Source organism: Gigantopelta aegis, chromosome 4 (assembly GCF_016097555.1).
Source record: "Gigantopelta aegis isolate Gae_Host chromosome 4, Gae_host_genome, whole genome shotgun sequence".
Classification (NCBI taxonomy): domain Eukaryota; kingdom Metazoa; phylum Mollusca; class Gastropoda; order Neomphalida; family Peltospiridae; genus Gigantopelta; species Gigantopelta aegis.
Window position 1 is genome coordinate 47,560,525 of NC_054702.1, and position 15,813 is coordinate 47,576,337.

The following is a 15,813-nucleotide window of genomic DNA, read 5'->3' on the forward strand; positions in this document are numbered from 1 at the left end:
ATATGACACCTAAAGAGGGTTATAAAGCTTAAAAACACTAACATCATGACTTGGAGTGGGGCCAGGATATTCATATTTACAAAATAGACTTAACTGTAACATTTGACCTCTTTTTGTTTTCTTCACTAGCCATCGGGCATGGCAATAGTAGCTATTTACTAGCCCAACACTGAATATCACTAGCCATGGGAGTGGGGCTACCATAATCTAGAAGCCCTGAATAAGTTAAATGCTTTTCTTCATGTCTGATAGCCAGGTGGTGGCAGCTGGTGTCTTTTCTCACTCTACATGTCTACCTAGTCTCAATGACCACGTTAAGACACCAGGTATAACCACTCACTAATGAAGGTGCTGGGATGCATTAAACAGATATTCCTTTCCTTTTCACCACTGAGCTACATATCACATGGATTTCCGTCAAACAAACCTTATGGAATCCTGCGGTGTGCTGTGGTCTTCTTCAAGCAGTTTCTCATCCTCAGGATCTGGATATGCTACAAACCAAGATTTCTTAATAAATGTGTGAATCACAGCACAAAGTCAACTATGACATGGCTTACAAATATATCTTCAAAACAAGGTTTTCAAGCACATTTTCATGCTTAATTTTTAATGTCAGAAACTGCTTAGCAAAGTTTGCATAAACAGATTAATAATATATATATTTATTACCCCAGCAGTCACTCATAAAAAGAAACATATTTTACATATTTTCTCAGTGAGAAATATTCTGCATTGGTCTAACGAACAATACTATTGGGACAATTTGATGCTTACAAACCAATGACCGTGTCGGTACTAAATATGACATCATTACTATTTGGCAAGCACACAAAATGACGTCATGTAGTTGAACAAGTTTGCGTTTACGGCTCTGTTTCTTGGTGTTAAATTTATAACAAAATGTCATTTTAATGCATTTCATTATAGATTTTGTAGCAGAATAAAAAGAACTTTTGTTTTTAAAAATTATCTATGAACGTGAATAAATTACAAAGTTATAGTAATTCTCAGAACAGTGCATAAAGTAGTATACATCGTTTCTATATGTGTTGGCCTTCATGCATGTGTGTAAAAAATAAAGGCTTTTACAGAAAAAAATAGCTGAGGTAATAAATAGAATAACAAACTCGGTACCAGTTATTATCAAATTTATGTCCCTCATGAAATTATTTTTGGTGTGGGTTTTTAGTGTAAATTTTAGCACTTTTTTGTTACTGTGACAACCATAACATAAATGAAAAGTTACAAAGGAAAATAACTTCATGTCATCTAGATTGTGCATTTTTAAATCATAAAACCAATTACCATTCAGATCAATCTTGTATGTATCAGGGTTAATGAGGTCAATAGTGACACCGAGGTCAGGCTCTGTCAAGAGGTCATATTTGTATGACCTTTCCAATGATGTAGGTTTGTACTGAATAAATCTGGAAAAACAAACACATGGTGAACTGAGATGACATCTAGCAGTCTATTAGGAGACAGAAATACACAAGTAACCAGGCCCTAATCTAGCAGTCTACTAGGAGACAGAAACAAACAAGTAACCAGGCCCTAATCTAGCAGTCTACTAGGAGACAGAAACACACAAGTAACCAGGCCCTAATCTAGAAGTCTATTAGGAGACAGAAACAAACAAGTAACCAGGCCCTAATCTAGAAGTCTATTAGGAGACAGAAACAAACAAGTAACCAGGCCTTAATCTAGCAGTCTATTAGGAGACAGAAACACACAAGTAACCAGGCCCTAATCTAGCAGTCTACTAGGAGACAGAAACAAACAAGTAACCAGGCCCTAATCTAGCAGTCTACTAGGAGACAGAAACAAACAAGTAACCAGGCCCTAATCTAGCAGTCTACTAGGAGACAGAAACAAACAAGTAACCAGGCCCTAATCTAGAAGTCTATTAGGAGACAGAAACAAACAAGTAACCAGGCCTTAATCTAGCAGTCTACTAATCTAGTAACCAGGCCCTAATCTAGAAGTCTATTAGGAGACAGAAACAAACAAGTAACCAGGCCCTAATCTAGAAGTCTATTAGGAGACAGAAACAAACAAGTAACCAGGCCTCAATCTAGCAGTCTATTAGGAGACAGAAACACACAAGTAACCAGGCCCTAATCTAGCAGTCTACTAGGAGACAGAAACAAACAAGTAACCAGGCCCTAATCTAGCAGTCTACTAGGAGACAGAAACAAACAAGTAACCAGGCCCTAATCTAGCAGTCTACTAGGAGACAGAAACAAACAAGTAACCAGGCCCTAATCTAGACGTCTATTAGGAGACAGAAACAAACAAGTAACCAGGCCTTAATCTAGCAGTCTATTAGGAGACAGAAACACACAAGTAACCAGGCCCTAGGAGACAGAAACAAACAAGTAACCAGGCCCTAATCTAGAAGTCTATTAGGAGACAGAAACAAACAAGTAACCAGGCCTTAATCTAGCAGTCTACTACGAAGACAGAAACACACAAGTAACCAGGCCCTAATCTAGCAGTCTACTAGGAGACAGAAATAACCAACTAACCAGGCCCTAATCTAGCAGTCTATTAGGAGACAGAAACAAACAATTAACCAGGCCCTAATCTAGTAGTCTACTACGAGACAGAAACAAATAAATACTAGTAACCAGGCCCTAATCTAGCAGTCTATTAGGAGACAGAAACAAACGAGTAACCAGGCCCTAATTTAGCAGTCTACTACGAGACAGAAACAAAGAAGTAACCAGGCCCTAATCTAGCAGTCTACTACGAGACAGAAACACACAACTAATCAGGTACTACGAGACAGAAACAAACAAGTAACCAGGCCCTAATCTAGCAGTCTACTACGAGACAGAAACACACAAATAACCAGGCCCTAACCTAGTAGTCTATTAGGAGACAGAAACACACAAATAATCAGGTTCGTAATCCAGCAGTCTACTACGAGACCGAAACAAACAAGTAACCCGGCCCTAATCTAGAGGTCTACTACGAGACAGAAACACACAAATAATCAGGTTCATAATCTAGCAGTCTACTACGAGACAGAAACAAACAAGTAACCAGGCCCTAATCTAGCAGTCTACTACGAGACAGAAACAAACAAGTAACCAAGACCTAATCTAGCTGACCAATGGACCTTTTTTTCATCGGAAGTCAGCTCACTGAGTTATTAGCAGTATTGAGAAGTCAGCTCACTGAGTTATTAGCAGTATTGAGAAGTCAGCTCACTGAGTTATTAGCAGTATTGAGAAGTCAGCTCACTGAGTTATTAGCAGTATTGAGAAGTCAGCTCACTGAGTTATTAGCAGTATTGAGAAGTCAGCTCACTGAGTTATTAGCAGTATTGAGAAGTCAGCTCACTGAGTTATTAGCAGTATTGAGAAGTCAAATTTGCTGTAATATGTTGGACCTACTCCAATTAAGAAACAAAAATCACATGAAAGATGTCAAAGATATTGATTTGTTTATTCTCATACGTCACTAAACACAATGTCGGTCTTTTGTTTTACTGTGTAGCGAGAATATATATCAACACACGTTGAATCATTTGCAATGATCAGTCAAGTGTCATTTGGTTCCTTGCCAGATTTATTTCAGTAATAACATAAAATACTAACTATTACTTCTATTTTAACATAACAACAACAGCACATTAATTATCAGTTACATAATACTATCATATTTTAATGAAAATATTCATTTGTTTTACACAAAATGGCTTAGCGGAAGTAGTTTTTAAAAATGAAATATTACGATTCGATCAGAGTAAAATCAATACCTTTCTGAATGAACGCAGAAACATTATAAAATGTGACAATAAATGTTTACTTCGCTTATTTTATCAAACGTCTTCCCGTTCTCCTGGCAAGGGAGAAGTTACTTCTCGTTTTTCAATTCTAAATTAGGGCTTGAATAATATAACACAAAATATTTTTCTGTTTAACTACATGTACAAGACTTTGTTTACTTCATGCAAATTTGTTTCTGATTTAAAGCCACCAATAACTGTACTGTACCTGTTTGATTCAAATGGATAGGTGATGAACTTGGGATCAAATGGAATATCTGGCAGTGTGTTGCTGTATTTCACTCGTGCAATCAGCTCGGATCTAAATAGAATTAAATGATCAAATGTTTAATGACAACCCAGCATGAAAAAATATTGAAGCCAAAACAATGGTATGGAAAAGTCCTTAAAGGTAGACTAAACTCCAACAAGAGCCTTATGTGTTGGAAAGATGCATACCCGGACCACCAACACATACTGACACTTTAACAAATGAAAAACGGGTAATTTTAGAATTAATAAAAAAAACTTGATTATTCCTGCTAACTGGGGGCAGCCATTTTGTTTCTTTTTTGTGCCGTCCAGTGGTATAGCTTGGGGCGAAGTGATGTCAGCTCAGGTCCAACTTCTCTATTATGCACAGTGTAAACTAATGCTCTAATTTACGACAAGGCGCTTCGCTTTCATCAACCTGACTTGTAAAACAACATAAATGACTTGATAGTATAATAAAACTATTTAACTAAATATATTTCAATTTGCATCAGTATAACGAAATGAAGTTATAGTATTTTTTTCTTTTAAAAAATCCAAAGAAAAAATGCATATTATTAGGCCTATTGGTAGGATACGTTCGAGCAAAAACGACCACTCACGATACCCAGGTGATAATTTTCTTTTCTCTGGGACTACGTAATTGGTCAGTTTTGTGATTTTAGATGGGAAAGTCTACTTAATCAAGAGTTTTACAGAATTACTTACAGTAATAAAGCTGGTAAAATCCATTACGATTTGAGGTTATCACACAATACCCTGTGATCTTAATAAAAAGACGCGCGTCTTTTTAGTGTGTCTAGACACAGTGTCTAGGGACCGTCTAAATATACACCTGCCAATCAAGAACCACAGGTACAGGCCACGGAAAGAAAATACCAATTAAACAAGAAAACACTCCGACTATTATTTCAGTATGTGGGTTAATTTATATACAAAATATAATACAGTTATTTCAACACTTTGACAATGGTGGTTTATTTTATATTGAAAAATAAACCATATATACACGTTGCTGTGATACTGGGATAAATATTATTACAGAACATTGTGATCAGGTATGTTTTGTTTCTTCAGTTTGAAGACTAATTCCTGACGTGACACGTTAGGTATTACGTAACCACCAGCTCGCCAGAGGGTGTATTCATTGGGATGGTACAAAATGGCTGCACCCGTTATATATAATAGCCGTCACATTTAACCGTTTTATTAACTATACGATTATACTTGTTGATATTAAGCAATAATGTGCATTATGTATCGTTGAATATGCACACCAGTCCAAAAGCCTTGCTTTAGCATTCCTTTAATTAATTGGTGAATACACATCAATATTTTTTTAGTAACCCTGGAATTAAATATGACATCTGCTTTAGTACTGACATGCAGAAGGATGTAATTGCTATTAAAAATTTACTTAGCTAAACCATTAGTGTTTAAATGCTGAAACTAGACAAATTTTTAAGGGTTCCCTTTTGATGAGTTGGGAAAAAATAACATTTAAAATATAAACAAGCATTCTGTGAGTACTACTAAAGCAAAGCATGTTCCCTATTGGACCCAACAATTTTTTTTTTTTTTGCATCTCCCAAGTTCAAGGGGCATAACTATGAAAAATGGGTAAATTGCCATGAAAGTTACACTTGATCTATAACAGTACACAATAAAGTCTACATCAAAGGGCTTTCAAATCGGGTAGCACCTGTCGTGTCACAGTCGTGTGGATAATCTCTCATTTCAGCTCATTAAAAACATTCATCTATTGGGTGTATATTACCAAATCAAATCCCATAGACGACAATAGTAACATATTATGTGGATAAAACTCCTACCTGAAGCGTATCAATCGACATAAACACCACAGATATAAATGCTACCACCCCTCACCCTTAAAGTGAATCAGAAAAAATTGGGGGTCAAGCTGCTCATTTCTGAGATAACGGGTAGCGTCTATGACTACCCTAGTTCCACACAAAATTTTACATGTACCCCATACATGTTTCAAGCACAAGGCTACTTGACACAGTGGTACTAGATGAAATAAAATTGCATACATTGTTTGCCCAGATGAAACTTTTTTTTTTTTTTTTTTTTACAACCAACACACTCACATTTATCACCAATCACAGGACTTGTGGTGTTCACTTCTCCAGACCTTCGTTTTTGAAAAACCCAGGGGTGCTAAAAATCGCACTCCTCAAAATGCTTATGGGGGGGGGTGTATGTGTGTGTGTGTGTGTGTGTGTGTGTGTGTGTGAATCACACACCTCAAAATGCAGAGGGGGAAATCGCACCCCTCAAAATAATCAGAATTAGAGGCAAGAAACAAAAACAAACAAACGTAAATTTAATTTTAAAATATACATGCTTTACACTCGGTAAATTGGAATTACTGAGTTGAAATTAAATCGATGTGTTTGTTTCAGGTGCCCATTAACCAAGGTCAATCTTCTTGGCTTTAAATCATGTGGCAGTATCGTGAAACCGAAAGTAGAAATGTCTGGAATACGTCGCTATGCTATTAACAAAAACAAAAACTGCTTTACTAAATTTGTTTGTTGTCGGTGTACGCGTTTACTGTGATATCAACATGTATAAACATTATACACATCATTGAATTATTGGACCTATTATTTTTTCTGCACGTGATCAAAACGACGACAGTGTAAAATAAATTTTGCGATCATTACCTGCATTGTACGAAATTAAACAAACAAAACCAACGAGATCTTAATAATAAGTGAACTCCTAGCTGATTGGCTCAGTGTAAAGATAACCAACCAATCATGTTTCAATTTATAAAATGTATTCTAGGAAGTTCATTGTGAACAGAATGGAAAGGTCTGTGGCGTTGTGGATTGGATTCAATAAACAATTAAAATGGCAGAGTTAAAAAAATACAAGTGTGATTTGTTCAATTTAGGAGCGCATTATTTCGCGCCCGTCACATTGAGTTGATAGGCGTGTTAGCGCTTGTGCCCGTCAAAAATGAAGGTCTGCTTCTCTATCAAAAGTTGGGTGCACCTCGACTTTGACCCAGCCAGAAATTATCTGGTTTTGTACTACCTATACTGATAAAAAAATTTCAAAAAGTGTCCAGCTATGTGTTTTTATGACAACCAGGATCTGGTGTATTCTGACATAAACTGACAACCTCACTAAAACTGTTGTTTCTACAGTGCAACTTAATATAATGTACACCTTCTTAAGGCATATACATGTATATTGCATATAGTTTTGTACAAATTCAATATGTCATAGTGAACAACAAAATGTTTTAAAATAAAACTCCTAAAGATATTTACTGTCAGTTGGGTGTGTGTACTCAGGTATATATGTAGAGACAACACAGATAGTCAAAGTACCTCTACCCCTTTAAAGAATTCCATTAAAACACATGCACTTGACTGACCCCTAGATTACGAAGACCTTAACAGGCACATCAAAGAAATACCAGTATTAAAAAAATATACTGTCTGAGGAAGGAAAAGGAGTGGGGCGATCTCACGGTCACAAAACATTACATGAGGGAGAGGGTATTGCCTTTTTAATTTATTATTTATTAGAAATGGTCAACTTTTGTAAGGTACAATGTAATAGATCACAACGTCTGATAAGGCTAACTCGTTTATACTGTTTATATGGTTATGAAAGAAAAAATTAAACTGAATTAAATAGTGGCTTCTGTAACATACACAAAGGAACTTGTTATGGAAATCAGCAAAGTTGGTAAAATTGTCTTGATTAGTTCATAACTGTTAGCCACCAAAGCTTACCTGTGGTCCCGAAAACTGCAAGAGTGTAACTTTCTACTTTCTTTAAAAACAGAAATGAAATTTAGACAAAGACAATTCAAAAGTAGATGGAATAATAAAAATGAAATTTAGACAAAGACAATTCAAAAGTAGATGGAATAATAAAAAGAAGGAAAAGAAATAATACGTCTATTATTTTTCTCTTTTTATTGTTAAAAAAAATCAAATAAAATTTCACTTAAATATTTGTATTTCAGCCAGAGGTTAATGAATGTACATCTGTTATCTATATATGTATATATGTACAAACTATAGTAACAGTAATCATAGCCGACTATTTAAATGTTGTTTGTTTCAATATGACCATATGACTGGAACATGATTTGATGCACAGTACTCTGTGGCATTTTGACCAATTAGAGCGATCAGGGTCAAATTATTTTTAATCTTGGAACTCTGGCTGCACACACATGCCGGTCTACTTTACGTGTTACCATTTATGATGGTGTCTAAAATTATGTGTTTTTTAGATTATCTTTATAATGACATCCCACATTTGGAATAAAATGCTTTGTAATGACAGATTTTGTCTGAGTTTGTATATTTTTGATCAACATTGGGACCATTCTAGATCAATAACGTAACGCTGACTTGACATAGATGTCAGAGCTGTTCATAGCTGGTAGTGGTAGGTCAAATGGCGTGTTACAAAATGTTGAGGGAGGGAGACTGGTTGCATAATTGTTGAATTAAAATGTCAATGTCAGATATCTGAAAATAATAATAATTTTTTTTTTTTTATGTGACCCCCTACTGTGGGATAACATTTTTCTGTTGTTGTTTTTATTTCCATCTTCATCGAGTGAATTGATTGCATTGATATTACCAGTTGATAAAAAGTAGTTTCGTTTTTGTAAAGGCGGTGTATATATTATTTGGCACCCAAGATAAATTATTTTAATAATAAACACTACCACTTCCATTTTTTGAAAGTGGTGATATATCCCCCCTCCCCCAAAAACAACAAAACAAAACTAACAAAAAACAATTAAATAAAAATAAACGTTTGTAATATTTTATGAGGAATTACTGAATAAACAAATGACAGTAAGTAAAAATCATCATTTATGACCAATTGAGGTTAAAATATCAGACATGTGTTAGTGGACACAAAAGAGAGAATGACCGTTCTGATTACGTGACAAATTTAGCGCCATATAAGTAGTTTTTTCAGTCGGAGATTAACGAAACGATAAAAATAATATGTTTTGATGTGCTCAAATAAAATATAACTTAATGTGTGTATCAAACATACAAATGGATACTGGTATGGGACACAACAGAGGCTGTTAAAAAAGCGTCAAATTACGGTACGGTAACTGCCATAAGCCACTGAAGTTTTTTTGTCAGTTGTGCTTTTGTACACAATGTGGCTAGTTTCCTTTGATGTCCAGTATGCAGACTGATCGATTTTTTTCAGTGTGAAAAAAGTGTGCATTTTGAAATAGTGGAGCTGGGTGCTGTAAATTATAACAAAATGCCGAAAAATAAAGAGGGCACAGAAAAACAAATGGGGCTGCCAAACGTGAAAAGAGGCGGCAGAACACGAAAGCGAGGAGGCAAAATGCAGTGAGAACGTATATTATACAACAACACAGGGTATGCGCAATGACTAAATATAGTTCCATTGCGTAGTACTAACTAAACGCCCATTAACTCCAACAAGGACCCAAACGTCTGTGTTAAATACTGGCAGATAATGTTCATAGACGTTTATACATTTTGCCGTCGGTGAGGAGCTTTACCAACGGCCGTAATTTTTATTCAGCGGCACAACGCCCCCAACCGACGGCAGTTTATATGTCGTTAAGTTCAAGCCCTGCTGTATTATAACCTTTGGATATGGTTCCTGTATGCAATAATAGAATCGCTGATACTGTACAAGGGAGAGAGAAAAAAATCTTACCTTTTTCAGTGTTGATCGATCGAGGCTTGGTTAGTTGATACATATGCAGTGGTTTTAAAGTTTGTGCTTGAGCAGTGTGATTAGAGTGCAGAAGTGATATGGGACGGAATTCGATAGGGGATGGAATTCGATAGTTTGGGATACTATCATACTTCAATCGGGATTTAGTGAGTATGGTATTGGTAGGTATGTGAGAATCGGCCCCAGGCATCGCATATATGCTTAGGTCAAATACCTGGTTTCTGGGTTGATCGCAGTGCAGCGGGCAGTGGGAATGCTGTACTTTCAAGTGCATTTTTTGGGTCGTGGGCGCAAGGCTGAAAATCTACACTTATACTGATGACGTAGTTTACATTTTCAGCAGTTGCCTCGTCTTCGATTTATTTCCATAAGATTCCTAGAAGTTTCACAAATCGTCTGTTAAAATTTCGGTATACATAACCAATAAAAAACGCCTCCAATTTACTGAAAAGCGAGTAAAGACTCTTTTCAAACTTATATAGACTGTAGTACGTGTTCTTTTCTACCTTTATGTGGATTTTCAAGACAATCCTGCATACAGCCACTGATTTATACCAGCAGCAGGATCGGGTGTCCAAGCCGTTGATGGGCTGTTTTGTTAACAAACCTTCGATAATCAACCTCAAAATAATGATGGTTAATCTCATTGGAATTCTTCAAATTGTAATCAGAATAGTTTATAAACAAGCTAAGATGACTTGGGATGCAGTTGATTCGTCCACTGGACAATTCGTCCATGGACGATTCGTCCACTGAGGAACTCGAGACGATTCGTCCACTACAAAAAATCAGTACCGGACGATTCGTCCACTGGGTTTTTATTTCGTCCATTATTACCCCATATTTTTTTTGCTGTGTCATAAATTTACAAAGGTGAAAATAAATTATATTGCATTAGATTACGCTTGGTTGATGTTTTTGTAACAATGCTCTGCAGACATAATTCTTTGGCGTTTCTATTTATTAGGTTATTGTTTGTTTCTATAAAGTACGCCTTTCACGCTACATGTCGTAGGATGTTTTTAGTAAATGTGCCCAGTAAAGATAATCTTTAGTCCTTCCCTTTCAACGTGGTAAGTGTACAGGTGTCCTCTATTGTGATATTGTGAAGTAATTAGCAATGCAGGCTCATTACTGCTTAAGCTTGTTTCACCAATTTGGATCCAGTAGCGTCTAAAACAACACGCCTTATTTCAAAGCTGCACCGCTAACTACCTGTATTGACGGAATGAATGAATGAATGAATGAATGTTTAACGACACCCCAGCACGAAAAATACATCGGCTATTGGGTGTCAAACTATGGTTTGTTGAATTGTTTTTTAATGTACATTTAATTAAATTGGAATTGAAGACAACACGTTTTTATTTTATTTCGAAGTTATTAGGCATAACGTGACGAGGGTGGGTACAGTGGATAGAATTTACGCCATTGAAGGAGAACATGACGGGGGGGGGGGGGGGGTAATAAAGTCTTCCGACGCTTGCATTACCCATTTACCACATTGTGTACGAGCGAGTGGACGAATCATCCGCATGATAATGAATACAAACAGTTAATAAAAACTGGATAGTAATGTTGAATTCTAACTCTATTTTACTTTTTTGGTTATAGTATACACAAAATAATGTTAAGAAACGATTACAATTATGTCCGGTGGACGAATCGTCTGTAGACGAATTGTCCAGTGGACGAATCGACTGGAAAGCGATGACTTTGATATGCATTTCATTGAAATCTGGGATTTAATAATGCCGATGGTTAATGATTTTGTCTGGCATGTTTTGTTCTAAAAGTGTGCACGCGACTGGAAATTAGGTCATGTGACCCAAATGCTGCCACCTGATTGGTCCAGACTGTTGTTTACATTGAAATTAGCCATGTGCTCAGTGTTTAATTTTCTACATATGGTTTATTTTCATCAGTTTTGATGTTCGTTTTAATATGTTTTGAATGTGATTATTCAAGTGAGAATAGACCCATCTGATAGAATGTTTTGATAGCTGTCTGCTGGTGCAGGTTTTGTTGAAATATTCCAAATGTTATGGGCATTTTTTAGAATGGGACTACCGCTAATTACCGGGTAATTAGGTAGGTAATTAATTAATTATTAGTGAATTAAAATGACTGATATTGTGATAAGATGATTTTAAGAGGCAATAACCCATCTGTATGGCATTTTGAAGTACATTTTTAAAGAAAATGGTCACAGTGTTTCTTTTGTTTTAAATGTAAATCCATTGACGAAAACCACCCTAAATTAGGCGACTTCAAAATACCATAGCACCCTCAATATTTATCCTATCATCACAATAGAGGTATTTCGCATTCCTATTGCGCATGCGCGCAAAGAGTAACGTCCCTTGACAAAATAGACTGAAACTAGTCTATTTACAAATTGGGGGGCGTGACAGACAGGTTGTTATGGGTGACTTGAGTAGCTTCGTAGGAGACTTTTAAACTTTGGCAACTAACATGTACATATTTCGAATTAGATGGTATAATGGCCGTAGAAAACGGTCCGCTGAAATTTACAGCGGAATGGTTCAAATTAAAGGGACATTCCTGAGTTTGCTGCATTGTAAGATGTTTCCGACTAAAAAATATTTCTACGATTAAATTTACATATTAAATATATTTTCTTGTTTAGAATACCAGTGTCTGTATATTCAATGTGTTTCTGATCGTCTTAATATTTGTAAGAAGCCCAGACTGGATTTTGTCTTCAAATAACTACGTACATAAGAAAAAACAATATTTTAGGAAATAAGATGAAATTTAACATAGTACAAATATTAGAACGATCAGAAACACGTTTAATATACAGCCACTGATATTTTATGCAGAAAAATATATTTGATATGTAATTACAATAGTTAAAAAGTCTCTGTTAGTCGATAACATCTTAAAAATTGCAGCAAACTCGGGAATGTCCCTTTAAAAAGCAGTGCAACAACTTGGACAAAGTCTCTGCGACTCGTACCCGAGGGTTTTGATAACGCCAGATTAAAAGACACTCTCGTAAAAAGTATAAACAAAACAGTTGACAGATTCCATAGGTTATGGCATCGACAGGTTATGGCATCGATCGATATATATATTTGATTGAGAGAGAGAGAGAGAGAGAGAGAGAGAGAGAGAGAGAGAGAGAGAGAGAGAGAGAGAGAGAGAGAGAGAGAGAGAGAGAGAGAGAGTACACACACATATATATATATATATATATACACAGTCAAACCTGTCTTAAGCGGCCACACAAGGGAGTAGATAAACGTGGCCGATTAAGACAGGTGGCCGCTGAGTACAGGTTGCCACATATATAGTCTTTAAAACATTTGTTGTTGTTTCTTGTTTTACCGTCTGTACTGCTAATTAACAGATTTGTGCTTCATAGTTGACTATAAATCAACTTTTGACATGTTGTCTCCTTCAGAAATAATGCAAATAGAATATATTAAATTAACCGTTCTCGACAATTTTGTTTTCTTTTTCCATTTAATTATTTAATTCCGACTTCATGCGATGTATTGTTATAGTAAGTGAATCTACAAATGTCAAGCGTAGCCTGCCCAGAGGCAATTAGACGCATGTCAGATTCATACTTCCTTAATTGATACACAGTGGAGATGTCGGGACTGAATGGGTACTAGTATTCCTGAAGGTGTGAAGATCAGTTATTTGCTGCACCTTATCGCTGTTGTTAAAATATCCCTTTTATATAAGAGTAAAACTTTACTGTGGCCGCTTAATGCAGGTATTTTAGCGATTTGGGATCCGATTTAGGTGGCCGCTGACAGGTGACCGCTTATTAGAGGTGCATTTACATTATAAATCGTTTGGGAGGAAAAAAATGGCCGCTTAAGGCAGGTGACCGCTGAGTACAGGTGGCCGCTAGGACAGGTTTGACTATATATATATATATATATATATATATATATATATATATATATATATATATATATATATTATATATATATATATATATATATATATATATATATATATATATATCAGAAGGTGTTTTGTTGCATTTTTCTTAGTGTCTATCTAATTGGGAAAAGTTAAAAAAAGGAATTGATTTTATGCTGTTACATGTATATCCATAAAGTGGGAATTTAAAAAAAGGGGGATCTGAGGGGGGGTTGAAGGTAGGCGCCGTTCTGTTTACCCATACACACATTTTTATACAGTGTCAACATGAACGCATTGGGTATTATACAAAATATTTATTTTCTTTACTGTTAATGTGTTTTCCACCATATCTAAGTATATAAAATACTACACAGACCTGTGTAGGAACGTCCTGTACACAGCCGTCATCACTCTATATATATTCATATATCATTATTATTATTATTTAAGGAGTGTCTGTTATTTCTTTTACGTTCATCGGGGTATGAACAAAATATATATATTCTGTTGAGTATTGTCCGAAATATACATATATTTTCTGTATATACAAAATATATATTTATTTATTTTATTTACTGTTTACTACCATATCTAAGTAGAGAATACTAGACCGCCCTGTATAGGAACGTTCTGTACATAGCTGTCCTGACTATATATTTTTTTTTTATATTTACACACGCCACGTTATATATTTTATTGAGTATAATTCGAAATATACATATATTTGCTTTATATACAAAATATATATTTATTTTCTTTACTGTTAATGTGTTTTCCACCATATCTAAGTATACTAGACCGCCCTGTGTAGGAACGTCCTGTACAGAAGTGGTACGGTTTTGGTCCCTTATGCGTTCACTGGCTTCCCTCCTACAAAATGTCCCGAACAAACCCTCGTACTTAGAGTAACATTAAAATCGTTTTCTACGTGAAACGATTACCCACAAACGTTTCCGATAGCCATTGGCTGAATATCGATGGAAGGATAACGAATTTCCCGGACATATGTGATTGGAACAGTTAATAATTGAACAATGGTCGTGGCCTCCCATTGCTTTTGCCCCCCAATTTGCTGATAGGTCTATTTTGGCGAGATCTCGCGGTTTGCGTCCTCGAGTAACTCCGCAACGGGCACATGCGCAGTGGAATGTGAAAGAGGTCTATTCAAAGACCATTTTAAATGTCTTTTCTAGCTATTTCCAATGATACCAATTGCACTGCAATCACCTGAATATGATATATTTTTTCTCACATACCTAGCTATTGGTAGGTTATACATTTTTGGTTTGTGTGTCCACTTGTTGCACTATTTCGGTTGAGAAACGGTCAAAACATGGTGCCACAAGTTTTCAGTACCAGCTATATATAGGGTATGTAACAAGAACCGTACTTAGTAAGAACCACTACTACGTCCCTCCGGACTACATCAGTAGGCCTACATGATGATGGGGGGAAAAACGTCGTCATCAGGCATTTAATTTGAAAGGAGTTAATCATGTCTCAATCTAAACATTACCTTTTCTCTCCCGGTCTGCTCCTTTTATCTCGGTCATCTCTTAGACCCGTTTGAATTGTTGGCGGCATTTTCACAATCAAAATAGAAATAACAATTAAATAAGATACTTAACTAACTAAAAACAAACATTTTGTCAGAGTATACAAGTCGGAAACGGAAGTTCTAATTTCTTCTTGAAATTTCTCCTTTAGTGATGCACCGGGGACCAGACAACTCGGACCGGGGGACAACTCGGCCCAGACATCTCGGCCACGGGGCCGAGTTATTAGACTGATAGACGGGGCATGCTGTGACACATTATATGCGTGTTAAGTATGATAGTTGGCCATGTCGTAGTGTCGAAGTATTGTACTATATGGTCACCATTAAGAATGACAATCGTGCATGTCGTAGTGTCAGATGGGTTTCTAGAAGTATTGTACTATAGAAATAACGCAAAAGACATCATTTGCCAAATACCCACATTTATTACATTAAATACATACGCACATATGTACGCAAAACCCCAACAGAACACATATACATAAATAGTTATAATAAAGAAATAAAACACCGTGACGGAACATGCTCTTAATTTTGTTTTCGCCTGTGGCGA

The 15,813-nt window shown here is 36.0% G+C and overlaps 1 protein-coding gene across 1 annotated transcript in view; it reads right to left on the reverse strand.

Annotated features, from left to right (window-relative positions):
* LOC121370636 (RNA polymerase II-associated factor 1 homolog) overlaps positions 1-15,425 on the reverse strand; it is a 32,815-nt gene extending 17,390 nt beyond the window's left edge. The window contains exons 1-4 of the mRNA XM_041496003.1: positions 15,219-15,425; positions 4,008-4,100; positions 1,309-1,430; positions 428-494 (exon numbers count right to left, since the gene is read on the reverse strand). Coding sequence (XP_041351937.1) covers positions 428-494; positions 1,309-1,430; positions 4,008-4,100; positions 15,219-15,286 — 350 coding nt within the window. The 5' untranslated portion in view covers positions 15,287-15,425. The remainder of the gene's footprint in view (positions 1-427; positions 495-1,308; positions 1,431-4,007; positions 4,101-15,218) is intronic.
* Positions 15,426-15,813: the final 388 nt, after the last annotated feature.